General features: G+C 40.7%; 1 protein-coding gene across 9 annotated transcripts in view; it reads left to right on the forward strand.

Moving 5' to 3' along the window:
- LOC142466195 (IgGFc-binding protein-like) overlaps positions 1-13,055 on the forward strand; it is a 125,437-nt gene extending 112,382 nt beyond the window's left edge. For all 9 annotated transcript variants that reach the window (XM_075571056.1, XM_075571060.1, XM_075571061.1 and 6 more), the window contains 12 exons: positions 969-1,177; positions 1,625-1,766; positions 5,760-6,010; positions 6,759-6,888; positions 7,261-7,429; positions 9,336-9,524; positions 9,880-10,010; positions 10,150-10,349; positions 10,808-10,946; positions 11,186-11,323; positions 12,018-12,120; positions 12,793-13,055. In XM_075571056.1, the coding sequence (XP_075427171.1) occupies positions 969-1,177; positions 1,625-1,766; positions 5,760-6,010; positions 6,759-6,888; positions 7,261-7,429; positions 9,336-9,524; positions 9,880-10,010; positions 10,150-10,349; positions 10,808-10,946; positions 11,186-11,323; positions 12,018-12,120; positions 12,793-12,988 (1,997 nt within the window). In that variant the 3' untranslated portion in view covers positions 12,989-13,055. The remainder of the gene's footprint in view (positions 1-968; positions 1,178-1,624; positions 1,767-5,759; positions 6,011-6,758; positions 6,889-7,260; positions 7,430-9,335; positions 9,525-9,879; positions 10,011-10,149; positions 10,350-10,807; positions 10,947-11,185; positions 11,324-12,017; positions 12,121-12,792) is intronic.
- The last annotated feature ends 819 nt before the right edge of the window (positions 13,056-13,874 follow it).

Below are 13,874 nucleotides of genomic sequence, written 5' to 3' on the forward strand. Positions count from 1 at the left end.
AGTTCTTAGGTTGTGAAAATAGTACATTAAATTTACATATTCACTGCAAACCTCAATTGTAATAGTATATTTCTGACTAAGAGGGGGAAGGGTGAAAACTGTTTTAAATGTACACTCTATAGAGTTTGGGGTTTCTGAGTTTACAGTGCTATACAATACAGCAGGGGTGCGCAAACTGGGGCGGGGTGAGATTTTGGGGGGGCATGGCGCTTGCAGAGGCCTCAATATTTAAATTAAATGCCAGGGGAGCGTGTGAGGCCTCTGTAAGTACTTCTTACTTTGTCTGCGGTGGCTTCTGGCGACGCGTCGCATGACAATGCGGCATCAAATGACGCCGCGGGACAAGTGACGTGAGATGACGCCGGAGAAAAGGTAAGGGGGGGGGGGCGAACAGGGGTGGAGAGCAGGCAGGGGGGGCGCAAGCAAAAAGTTGCACACACTGTGTTATACCGGATTATTACATTATTACATAATCTTCTAACGCATAAATTCGCCTCCGAAACATGAACAGCTGCTTTGGTTATTCACAATCAATAAATTGCAGGGACAGGATGTGAAACATTCAATTAGAAAAAGGCATTAAAACACCCCAAAAAATCCAATCCAGGGCTAAAATTTATTTTCATGAATCAGTACATTTTGGGAAAAGTACAGAACAATGTATTATAATTATTCTAATTATTATTATCGTTTATTTCTAAAGAGCCAACATATTCCACCACGCGGTTCGATGGGGGTACAGAGATTTAATAATTACACACAGACTCAAATAAGGACACACATATACAAAGAGGTAATGAGTGATGTGCTTGTGAGAGGATTATACAATCAGTGGCAAATTATACCGGAAAAACAGCCAACTATTCCGTATTCTGCATGTCACTAGTTCCATGTTCTAGGTGTAGAATAACGGAGTCCTGTTTATATTACTGGGATCATTTGTGAGTTACAGTGTTTCTCTGTTGCAGCTTTGCCATGTCCAACCAACAGCCGCTATACCGACTGTGCCTCTCTCTGCCCACCCACCTGCAACGACATCTTTGCACCTGCTGTGTGTGATAAGCCCGTGCAGTGCATGGAAGGCTGTGTGTGTAACAAGGGATATGTGCTTAGTGACGACAAGTGTGTCCCACTAAGTGACTGTGGCTGCAGGGATTCCAAAGATAACTACTATAAAGTAAGTAAAGCATCCCGTGTTTCCTGATGGACCGCTGCGCTGCTGGGAGGTCCATGAACACATACATAGCGCAGCACAGCTGGCAATGAGGGACCGCTGCGCTGCTGGGAGGTCCATGAACACATACATAGCGCAGCACAGCTGGCAATGAGGGACCGCTGCACTGCTGGGAGGTCCATGAACACATACATAGCGCAGCACAGCTGGCAATGAGGGACCGCTGCGCTGCTGGGAGGTCCATGAACACATACATAGCGCAGCACAGCTGGCAATGAGGGGACGTACGCTGGGAGTAAGTTACAAACCAGACACGCCAAATATTTCTATCTGGAAATAACAAATCTCTGTGCAAAGCGGCCCCATAAACGTGCTTTTCTTTTAATATAGCATGTCCATGGTGTGCAGTGAGCGATAGCAGTAGATTGATAACACTCTTTGATCTCCTAGGTTGATGAGAGCTGGATTACTCCGCACTGTACACAGAAATGTCAGTGTAAGAAGGGCAACAGCCTTAAGTGCAAACCCTATGGCTGTGATTCTGGGATCTGTGTTCTGAACAATAAGGGCAATTATAAGTGTAAACCCACAGGTACGTACAGGCAATGAAGGGGGCGCTATGTTATACATATAGTTACATCGTAGATGAGGTCGAAAAAAGACGTATGTCCATCAAGTTCAAACTATGCTAGACAACAGATACTTTATCTTATATCTATACTTACTTATTGATCTAGAGGAAGGTAAACAAAAAACCCCAGTGTCATATCATCCAATGATATCTCAGAAGGGGAAAAATAAATGCCTTCCTGACTCCAAGAATTGGCAATTGGATTAATCCCTGGATCAACATCCTTCCCATGTATACTTATTTGGTATATCCCTGTATACCTTTCCTTTCTAAAAAAAATGTCCAACCTTTTTTTGAACAAATCTATTGTATCTGCCATCACAGTCTCCATGGGTAATGAATCCCACACTCAAACTGCTCTTACTGTAAAGAACCCTTTCCTTTGTTGCTGGTGAAATCTCCTTTCCTCCAACCTTAAGGGATGGCCCCGAGTCCTTTGTACTGCCCGTGGGATGAATAGTTCTTTTGAAAGCTCCTTGTATTGTCCCCGAATATATTTGTATATAGTTATCATATCCCCCTCTTAGTTGCCTCTTTTCTAATGTAAATAAATCTAATTTAGCTAGCCTCTCCTCATAAGTTAGATTGTCCATCCCCTTTATTAATTTGGTGGCTCTTCTCTGCACTCTCTAGTTCCATAATGTCTTTTCTAAGGAGTGGTGCCCAACATTGTACTCCATATTCAAGGTGTGGTCTTACTAATACTTTGTAAAGGGGCATAATTATATTTACTTATCTTCCATCCATTGCCCGTTTTATGCAAGATAAGATCTTTTTTGCCTTTGCAACTACTGCATGACTTTGGGCACTATTGCTAAGCCTGCTGGCTACAAGCACTCCTAAATCCTTCTCCATCAAGGATTCCCCCAATTTATCCCCATTTAATGTGTAAGGTTGCCTGTTTAATCTTGCCTCCCAAATGCATAACCTTAAATTTATCTGTATTAAACCTCATTTGCCATTTACCTGCCCAAGTTTCCAGTCTCTCCAAGTCCTTCTGGAGAGAAATTACATCCTGCTCTGATTCTACTTCCTTACACAATTTAGTATCATCAGCAAAGATGGAGACTTTGCTCTCGATGCCAACCTCAAAGTTATTAATAAACAAGTTAAAAATCAGGGGTCCCAGTACCGATCCCTGAGGTACTCCACTCAAGACTTTGACAACCCTCTATTGTCTCTCCTTCAACCAGTTTTCAACCCAGGTGCATATATTATTAATGAGTCCAATTTGCTTTATTTTGTACACCAACCTCCCTTGTGAAACCGTATCAAAAGCCTTTGCAAAATCTAAGTAGACCACATCAGCTGTGTTACCCTGATCTAAATTCCTACTTACCTCCTCAAAGAAACAAATAAGGTTAGTTTGGCATGATCTATCCTTCATAAATCCATGCTGACTATTACTAATAATGTTGTTTTCCATTAGGTATTTCTGAATATTATCCCGTATTAAACATTCAAGTAGTTTCCCCACTATTGAAGTCAGGCTTACAGGTCTGTAATTTCCCGGTTGTGATCTAGCTCCCTTTTTAAATATAGGCACCACATCTGCTTTACGCCAATCTTGTGGTACTGAGCCTGTGGAAATGGAGTCCTTGAATATTATATATAATGGTTTGGCTATTACTGAACTTAACTCCTTGAACTCTTGGATGTATGCATCGGGGCCAGGTGCTTTATTTACTTTAATTTTTTCAAGTCGCTTATGAACTTCTTCCTACGTTAACCAATTGTTCATTAATATGGAGGTTGTGGCTTCCTCCTGCGGCACTACTATTGAACTTGATTCTTCCCTGGTAAACACAGAGGCAAAGAATTTGTTTAATACCTCTGCTTTTTCCTTATCTCCAATAATCTGCCTACCCATCTCGCACTGAAAGGGTCCTATATTTTCTTTTCTCATTTTTTTGTTATTAAAGTACTTAAAGAACTTTTTAGGGTTGATCTTACTTTCTATTGCAATCCTTTTTTCATTATCCATTTTGCTCATTTGATTGCCCTTTTGCAATTGTTGTTACATTCCTTATAATTCTGATACGATGTTTCCGTCCCTTCTGACTTAAAGAATCTAAACGCCTTCCTCTTCTTGTCCATTTCCTCCCCTACCTGTTTATTTAGCCACATTGGTTTTGACTTATTTATTTTATACTTATTACCCAAGGGTATACACTGGTAAGTGTGCTTTTCTAACAATGTTTTAAAGACTGACCATTTATCTTCTACATTTTTCCCTGCAAAAACATCATCCCAGTGTATTACTTGTAGATTAGACCTCAGTTTGTTAAAATCTGCCTTTCTAAAGTTTAAGGTCTTTGTTGAACCCAAGTAATCTGTTTTTTGATAATTAATTTCAAATGAGACCATGTTATCATCACTGTTAACAAATATTCAAGTCCTGGAACATTTGGGTATTACTTCTACATTGTTTGATATTACCAAATCCAGTATTGCCCCTCTCCTGGTTGGTTCCTCAATAATTTGGGTCATATAATTATCTTTAAGCACCCCCAAAAACCTGTTCACCTTTTGTTGTAACGCTAATCTCATTGCCCCAGTCTATGTCTGGATAGTTAAAATCCCCCATTATGTAAACATGGCCCAGTTTTGATGCCTTCTCCAATTCCAAAAGTATTTTAGCTTCCTCAATCTCACAGATATTTGGTGGTTTATAGCATATTCCCATAAACATTTTCTTTATACTTTTACCTCCACTGCTAATTTCTATCCACAAAGTCTCTACATTTTCATCATTCCCTTCATAGACATCATCCCTTATAATAGGTTTTAGATCCGGTTTAACATATAAACATACTCCACCTCCCCTTCTATTTGTTCGATCCTTCCGAAAAAGGGAATAACCCTCTAAATTAACGGTCCAGTCATGAGTTTCATCCCACCATGTTTCAGTAATGCCTATGATATCATACTGCTCCCTTGCAGCTATTAATTCAAGCTCCCCCATTTTATCTGTCAGGCTTCTTGCATTAGCAAGCATGCATTTCAGTTTTTTTCCAGTCTGTACTATTATCTTATCTGCTCCTTCCTTTCTGCGCCCACATGGTTTAGTCTTTAGAAGTTTTCTAGTATTATCTGTATTTACTATGGTGCCAGTCTCCTGGTCCCAAAATCACAAGGATAGTATTATGTATATTTCCCCATAGCTTTATATACAGTAATGTCCCCAGAGCTTTATATACAGTAATATGTCCCAAGAGCTTTATATACAGCAATATGTCCCAGAGCTTTATATACAGCAATATGTCCCCAGAGCTTTATATACAGCACAAATACTACTTACAGTACAGGGATAAATCATGGGTATGAATAAGGAAGTGGGAACCCCAGCACAATAGGAATAGATATTATAATAGTTATATTGAGATATATCATTGTTCCAGTTTATTTTACATTCCTATCCTGATGACACATATTTAATATATCAGTTTATCATGTGCTAGCTTTATATTTGAAAGAAATGTGGTACAGAATACTGTATTTGCACGTTGCTCCTTATCTCTGATGTCTCTGGGAGGATGTCTGCTGGATTACAGAATGAAGCATATTTCCAGGAGCTCGGCGTTCACAGATATACTGTACAGTATAGCTCTTTCATTGCTTTGCTCTGAAGGGGTTTAAAGGGAAAATGTTTCACAATGGTTACAATTGATACCAGCAAACATCCTTGCAGCTTAGACAATCGTGAATACGGATGTTGATGGAACATGGAAAGCATATTTAGATTTTGACTGGGTTTCAAACCCCTCGTTGTAAATAGTTCTGGTTAAGAGGTCTTCTGCTGTGTGACTCGTGCTCATCAACCAGGACACGCTACATGTGTGCGCAAATCTCAGGGAATCGGTTACATTCTTGAGTGCTTGTTACCTCATTGTACATAGATGTATGGCCCATTGCTGCTCTTACTGCATACTGACTACATATGTTCTTTCCCAGGTTATGCTAAGTGCTCAGTTACAGGGGATCCACATTATCGGACGTTTGATGGATTGGTGCATCACTTCCAAGGCAAAGACACTTACATCGTGGCACAGACTCCCTCGGATATCTCCGACGTGTTACAGCCGTTTAAAATCGAAGGCAGAAACGAGGCCATGAATAGCTATAGTCGCTTCTCTTTATTAAAGGAGATCCGTGTTGAGGTTTATAACCACACCATATTGTTCAAACGAAAGAAGGCACTAGTGGTAAGATTTCCCGATGTTATGCTTCATATAACTTGTTTTCACATTGTGCAAACATACTTCTATAACAATATAACATAATATATAATATAACAAATGGTTTGTCTACATAAAAATCACATTATAAATATAGCTTTTCCAAAGAGAAAATGAAAACAGTTATAGAATCTTCTATACTTTAATCAGAAATGTGTGCAATGTGTTTGGGTTGGCACTTTATTTGCATGATAATTAGTACTATATAATAGCCATTGTGGGGGTTGCTTGATATGCTAAACATCATATTTTTATATTTTTTAATTATGTGGGAAGAAATATAACCTTCTCAAATTGCACCTTCTAATTTATTTTTTACTTCAATACTTATACCTCTATCACAAATATGCTTCACTTTTACTCTCCTATTGACTGCTACAAATTAGAACATTTTGAAAACTGTAATGAATTTAAGGGTTTTAATGCTTTTCATTTACTTTTCTGAACAGGTGACTAATGACTATCTTCTTCGGAAATCTAAGCTTCAGAAATATAGAGCAATTATATGTACAGTATATAGTGAAAATAGTAAGAATAATCTAAGTATTTAGCTTTAGTCTGTTATACCCATAGTGGAAGTATTGAATGTGATGGACACACTATAAAATGTTATTTGTTATTTTTTGGCCACAATAACACTTTACCCTAAATTGTGTTAAATGACAGTGTATTGTTCTAATGCATTTTCTGTATCTTTCAATTCCTGGTGAACTAGTTGGATGGTGTAAAAGCAGAGCTCCCTGACCGACCGCATGAAGGAATATATATATATCAGAGGCCAACAAGGACCTTCATGGAAACTGATTTTGGTCTCTCTGTCAGTTTTGATGGTGTTGAAAATGCAGGTAAACACAATGAAGGGGAATTGTGTCTAGTGCTGTGACCGGTCTTTTTGAACCAAATTGTAGAGGTTACCTGGTGGGGAGTTGGGACAACTTGAGAGGTATTTATTTTCCCCAATATGAGCAGTTGATTTTAGTAATACAATGTTACAGCTTTTACCGTGCAATCAATCTAACCATAAAACTCAGCGTTAGACTTCCTAATGTGACGGGAAATGCACTGAAAGTTCCAACCAAAGGACACTTGGGGCCACAGTTTAGCTTAACTTACCCATGTGCTTTTCAAACACCCTCCACCATATTTAAGTGACCTTTTGGTATTCATTCAATTTGTTAACCTATTTCTGTATGTTTGTATCTTTTCTGACACACCAGATATCACCCTTCCCAACACATATAAGAATAACGTAGAAGGGCTTTGTGGAAATTTCGATGGGAAGAATAAAAATGATTTCACCAAGCCTGACGGGACCCAGGTTAAAGATGTGACCACGTTTGGTGAGAGTTGGAAAGTTCAGAAGTGGAAGACAAGCTTCAGGATAAGGTACTTTCTATGGATTGTAGTGTATGTTCTTATTTATATAGCACCAAAAGTGTACCCAGCGCTTCACAAAGAATACAGTACAGGGACTTATAATAATACAATAAGTGCAGCAAAATCAGACAATGGTAAAGGAAATCCCTGCCCCGAAGAGCTTACAATCTAAATGTGGGCGCCTCACCCCCTAGTGGCACATGATATTCCTTGATCACAATAACCGTCTGTATGTAGAATGTCCCACGTAGCCACAATGTATAACAGTGGTCAGGTCCCCCCAATAGCCTCTAGCACGAGGGAAGTCTTATATGAGCAGGACCAGCAATAAATTGAAATTGGCTCACTGTTTGGGTGTGGATTGCAGACGCTGACAGTACCGGCGCGCTCCTACCGAAGGTGAGCAACAAAGAATGGATGAGATGAGGTGGTGCAGCTGCCTTGTGAAAAGGATGCAGACTGGGCCTGGATACAGGTAAGTGCAAAAGCTTTAATGGCACATAAAAGAGTGCTCTTTGCAAAAGCGCGGTCTCCCGTGCGAAACGCGTAAGAGTGGGTCTCTTCGCTGTTATGTGCCATTAAAGCTTTTGCACTTACCTGTATCCAGTCCTGGTCTGCATCCTTTTCACAAGGCAGCTGAACCACCTCATCGCATCCATTCTTTCTTTCAGTCTAAGTGGTCTGTTGGGAGACTTACAGAGACAGCAGGTGAGGGAATAAGTGCTGTAGATGGCTGTGCTTGGTCACAATGGGTGGTAGGAGTGACTGTGGGTGTGGGACAATAGCTATGAGCGCAGGCTATTGGGATGTTTGATTTGTGGGGCGAGTTTTAAGGTTGGTCAGGATTAAATCAGAAGGTTAACACCATTTGCATGGGAGGAGATGGCAGGGAGGCGTGGGTGAGAGCAGGGAGGGGTGGGTGAGAGCAGGGAGGCGTGGGTGAGAGCAGGGAGGCGTGGGTGAGAGCAGGGAGGCGTGGGGGAGAGCAGGGAGGCGTGGGTGAGAGCAGGGAGGCGTGGGGGAGAGCAGGGAGGCGTGGGTGAGAGCAGGGAGGCGTGGGTGAGAGCAGGGAGGCGTGGATGAGAGCAGGGAGGCGTGGGGGAGAGCAGGGAGGCGTGGGGGAGAGCAGGGAGGCGTGGGTGAGAGCAGGGAGGCGTGGGGGAGAGCAGGGAGGCGTGGGTGAGAGCAGGGAGGCGTGGGGGAGAGCAGGGAGGCGTGGGGGAGAGCAGGGAGGCGTGGGAGAGAGCAGGGAGGCGTGGGGGAGAGCAGGGAGGCGTGGGGGAGAGCAGGGAGGCGTGGGAGAGAGCAGGGAGGCATGGGGGAGAGCAGGGAGGCGTGGGGGAGAGCAGGTGTAGATACTTTCTATCACATACATTAATTTCCGGTGGAGCTGCCTCCTCCCTTTACTAACATTGCATGACAAAGTGTATAAGGCCTCGGCCAGGTTGGGAACGGGTGTGCTGGCGCTCGTGTGCTGCGCACTGCTCGGCCGGGCGATTCGTGGCCGGCTAGGTGCGCGTCTCGGGGCGCGGCCACGACGTCATGGAGCTGGTTTGCTCTCATTGGGCGAACCGCTCACGTGACGCAATTGTAAGCAGCAAATTCAAATTTGCTTGCTTGGCAAGTGGCTAAGCGCCGAGCAGGCGCGCCCGCCCGCTCACGCTGGCCACACACATTGCCGCAATATGTTTCATTGAGGCCAGCGTGAGCGCGCACGCCCGCTCGGCGCCACCCTGAACGAGGCCTTAGTGAATAATAAGACCTTCAGCAGATAGTAAGGATGCATGTTTGGCTTTGGAGGGTTTTGTATGAGCAGTAGTGGGGGCTGATTTCATATCGCTGATTATATGAAAAGATATTCAGGTACTTCACATTAAGTAAAACAAGCTACTTACCAAATGTTATCTTATTGCAGGCGAGAAACCGGAGTCGCATTGAATGAAGATGACTTAGATGATGTAATATTAAACACGGGGGACAACCTCGCCTGCTCATCCTCACAGCTTGCGTTTGTAAACAGCACTTCATTCTGCGGAGTTCTTAGGGATGTCGAAGGACCATTTAAAGATTGTCACCAACATGTTTTACCAGACATCTCCATCACGTAAGTACTGCAGGAAAGCATCGAGACTGGAAGTTCCTTTATATATCAGCTCATCATCACATGCATCCAGTGTACTACAAGATGCAAACGTGTGAGACAGGAACTTGTTCTGGAATCACATCAAACTCTTTCATGTGTGAGGGAGATAGATAACGTTTCTTTAATGTAGTTGGTTTCATGCTGAACGACTTGAAGCCAATGCAGAGTGGAAAAAACTTATTTTAATATATTACTATGAGTGCCATGTATATGCTGCCAAACATGTTTTACACATTTTATCTGATTAAAAAATAGATAACTCACAACTTGCACTGTCCTACATGGATGCTAACTCCTTCCCTTGTTATTTTTACAGGAACTGTCTTTATGATACATGTGCAGCGTTCCAAAGCAGAACTTTGCTGTGTAGCAACCTTGAGCAGTATGCTCTTTCCTGCCAGCAAGAGGGTGGCACCGTTGGAGGCTGGAGAGAGAAAACTGGCTGTGGTAAGGACAAGAGCAGGCTGACACTTTATACTGTCAGTGTATTCCATGCCAACGGCAACATCCTACTTCCACTCACTGAGTGTAAAAATAAAGGAACTTTATCAACACCAGGGACTAACATGTCTCTTCTTTTTAACAGAGATGAGCTGCCCCCCTAACAGTGAATACAGGGACTGCATGTCAGCCTGCCCAGCATCCTGCAGCAATATGGCAGCAGAGGCAGACTGCGAGTCACCCTGCCTTGAAGGTTGTCAGTGTCTCCCTGGATATATTCTCAGTGGTTTTGAATGTGTGCCTTATAAAGAATGTGGAGGCACCTATCTCAATAAGTACTACAAGGTAACACAACTTCTAATAACGCCACATGCATAACCTATTCACTTATAGTGAGTAGTGGTAGTGGAGAGGTAGAGGTTGTCCAGGTTGTGAAACCTTTAAATGGACAAACATGAGACTTCAAGTCTCTTACTCAGACTAGAGTACTTCTCAAGAAGAGACTCGCGTACAAATATATCTCTGAGGAAAACTCAGGTTGTTGTAAAAGATACATAACAAATGGTATACTGCCAACTGCAATAGGCTTACATAGTAAGTAGAATTCATTAAAAACCAGCACCAGCAATAATTGGCTTTTATATAACTTTGTTAATATGTTTTCTAGAAGATAAATATATTATACATTTTAGATCAATATTACATCTCCGGTAGTATAATATATGTTAATATACGTTTTTTAAAAAGCATATAACTGTCATGTTTTTTTATACAATTCTGTTTTTTTCTTTACATTTTCCCAGAGTGGAGAAAGTTTTATCACTGACGACTGTTCCCAACATTGCACCTGCACAAATAGTTCATCTATAACCTGCAATATATTCCAATGTGAAAAGGAGGAGATCTGTACTGTTGCAAACCTCACCCGGGGGTGCTATGTCTGTAAGTCTGCTGGTGTACTTAAATTCATGCTTGGTGGATAATGCTGTCTTTGCTTCAATATGCAATCGCTATCTGCACATAATAGTGACAGTGTAGTGTAGTTCAGGGAGCAGAAAGGCATCGCTCCTTCTATACCGCTCTATCACCAAAGTTGTACAAAGAACGAGGTGGTTACTGATGTGATGGGATAAGCATCACGTTACTGTGATTATAATGCCCCTTCTTTTCTATCTGTGTAGCTGGTCCCTGCCTGGAGAACCCGTGTGAGAATGGGGGGATCTGTATTGAAGACCCTTCAGAAATGAATTCCACTTCCAGCATGTACTGTCAGTGCCCTGAGACGCACACAGGCATGTTCTGTGAGGCTGAGAACAAAGGTAATTCAAACATTAAAAGATGTTACCTATTTCTAGGGAAGATCCAAGAGGCTATTCATCTCAAAAGTGAGAAAATAGAAAGAATTGTGCGAAATATTCCATGTTAGAAATACATTTTATATCCATGAGAGCGCTAATTTACATTACTTGTCACTGAATGTACAACTGTATTATTTTAAGCTTTGTATTATCTCTTGCCAGTCTTACGTCATGGGATAAGTGATCGTATCTCAAACTGTGGTCATCAAGAAAATTATTAAATGTTTCTACAACACTGTACGGATAAGCTAGAGGAGGATGGGACGCTCAAAATCAGAGCTCTGCCTTGTTATAATCAGGGGGGAAAATACACAGATTTTACTTGGAAAGATTTTGTAGAAATAGACTTTCAAGTTGACTCTATAGGTTCTGATTTGGTATGAGGCAAATATATGTTACATTAATTGAATGTATTATTTGAATGATACTACAGTACAAGAGCAGCCTGGAAATCGGTATTTTAAATCAGAAATCCTTCCCTGAAAGTTGAAACTGATTCTATAATTAAATATTCTTAGTAAAAAATAATTAGTAAGCAGTCTTCTTCCATGAGACAGCTCTTGGTGCTGGAAGACAGTGTTTTATAAGTCTTGTAACAGTGAATATATAACAATATTGGCATGTATGTATGATTTCCTTTTTTTATCTGACCCAGAATATAACGACTCAACGATATACATTGTGATCGGGGTTCTGGTTGGAATATTTGCCCTCTGCTTTGTCTTTGCTCTGGCTGCGTATTTCTACTTCAAATCCAGGTATGTACATATTAAAACCATAAAGAGACACTAACCCATATGTTTAAAGACAATAAAGAAAAACTATAATCTGACATTTTCATTTAATACACTAAGTATGTTTAAAGGATCAAGAAAATCCTAGGTGTCATTGTTTTATTCTGTGTGCTTTCGGCAAAAGATGGATGCAAAAAGAAAACGTCACAACTTTACACTGCACAATTTTCATACACCTGCATCATTGCACCATTTATTGCTTGTATTTCTTATATTTAACTCAGATTAGTACTGTAACGGGCATATATATATTTCACATAATCACTACATTTCATATATTTTTTCTGTATTAGTTCACCAATGGAACTATATTTTACTTTTATATTTTCCTTTGATCTTACTGAGGTGAGAAACCACAAGATGTTTAGACCAGCGAGTGCTGACGGCCGCAGGAAATATAGCTGCACCAAAGAATAGTTACAAGGAAGTTGTGACCACACGAGGGGGAAAAAAATGCAAAGATTTATCTTTTTTCCAGATTTCAGAAAATTTGCAAAATTGTATACAATTGTATACAATACATTCAGTTCATCTGTAAAGAACTCTTATGTTTGTCCACTAGAAGGGAACACAACTTACTGTAAAACTAATCAAGAAACCTAAAACATATCTGTTTTTATATACTCACATTTACAGAAAGAGCAGGAAAAGGCTAATTGAGTCCACAGATTCCTCTGGAGATTCAGAAGAGAACTCTGTGAATGAAACAGAAAATGCCCTTGACCTAAATATTTATGAAGACTCAGGAGCTGTAATCAATGCTGCATACGATGGAGATACAAGTATGAATATGTGTGATGAAACACCCACTGACTTTCTAACTCAATTCTAATAACATGTAACTGTTTCTTATTTCAAAATTACCGTATTCTTATTAATAAATCCAATTTATTTTCTGAGCCTCTTGTGCAGAATTTCATTCTGATCCGGTTAGGTATTCTGTATGATTGCTGCTGGCGTCCAGCTTTCTGTGCCAGTGAGATGCGTGCTGCCCCCCTATACCCTCCAAGCTGCATTCATTCAGGGTTTTTCAGGATGTCCCACTGTATCTACCGCTGACATTTGTGCTTCAGAAACAAATTAATGTCTAAAACACAACACAAATCATTTTTATTCATCATAACCACAGGTTTGCATTGGGTATATTTTAAATATGAAGATTGCCTACCTAATGTAGATAAATATAGAAAAACATGACAGATATAAAAAAAAAAAATCAGTGTTTCTATTTGATTACTAATAACACACAAATTATTCTTATTGTAGCAGAATCTATTTATATTTCGAGCTTTCCTTGTTTCACAACCTTTTTTGTAACTGGTAGAAAGGGAAATCTTTGGTTAGCCATCTGTTTGGTTTGTGATTTGTTGTACTGCACCTGAGTAGATAAACTGGGACAAATAAATAATATTGAATAACTCATTTTAATGAAGGTATTGTGACTTCTTCAGTCTTGAACTTCTCTGAGAATTACTAGACCAGTGAATGACGGGCTGGAGTGTCTTCGTATTAGTGACATTTATTGCTGCGGAGTAATTTCCAATGGAAATATACCAATGTGTCAGTTCAAATACAGATGTCGCTGATTGGCTCTTGGGGCAACCTCATTTGAATAAAAGTCGAATGAGCTGTCTGGGATGAGAGACAGATTTGAGATCTCACCCTGAGCTGTAAGAGTCCTGGTGTAAGGAGGGACAGAGCAGCTTCTGATTGAGTCG

The sequence above is a fragment of the Ascaphus truei genome, chromosome 14 (genome assembly GCF_040206685.1).
Source record: "Ascaphus truei isolate aAscTru1 chromosome 14, aAscTru1.hap1, whole genome shotgun sequence".
Lineage (NCBI taxonomy): Eukaryota > Metazoa > Chordata > Amphibia > Anura > Ascaphidae > Ascaphus > Ascaphus truei.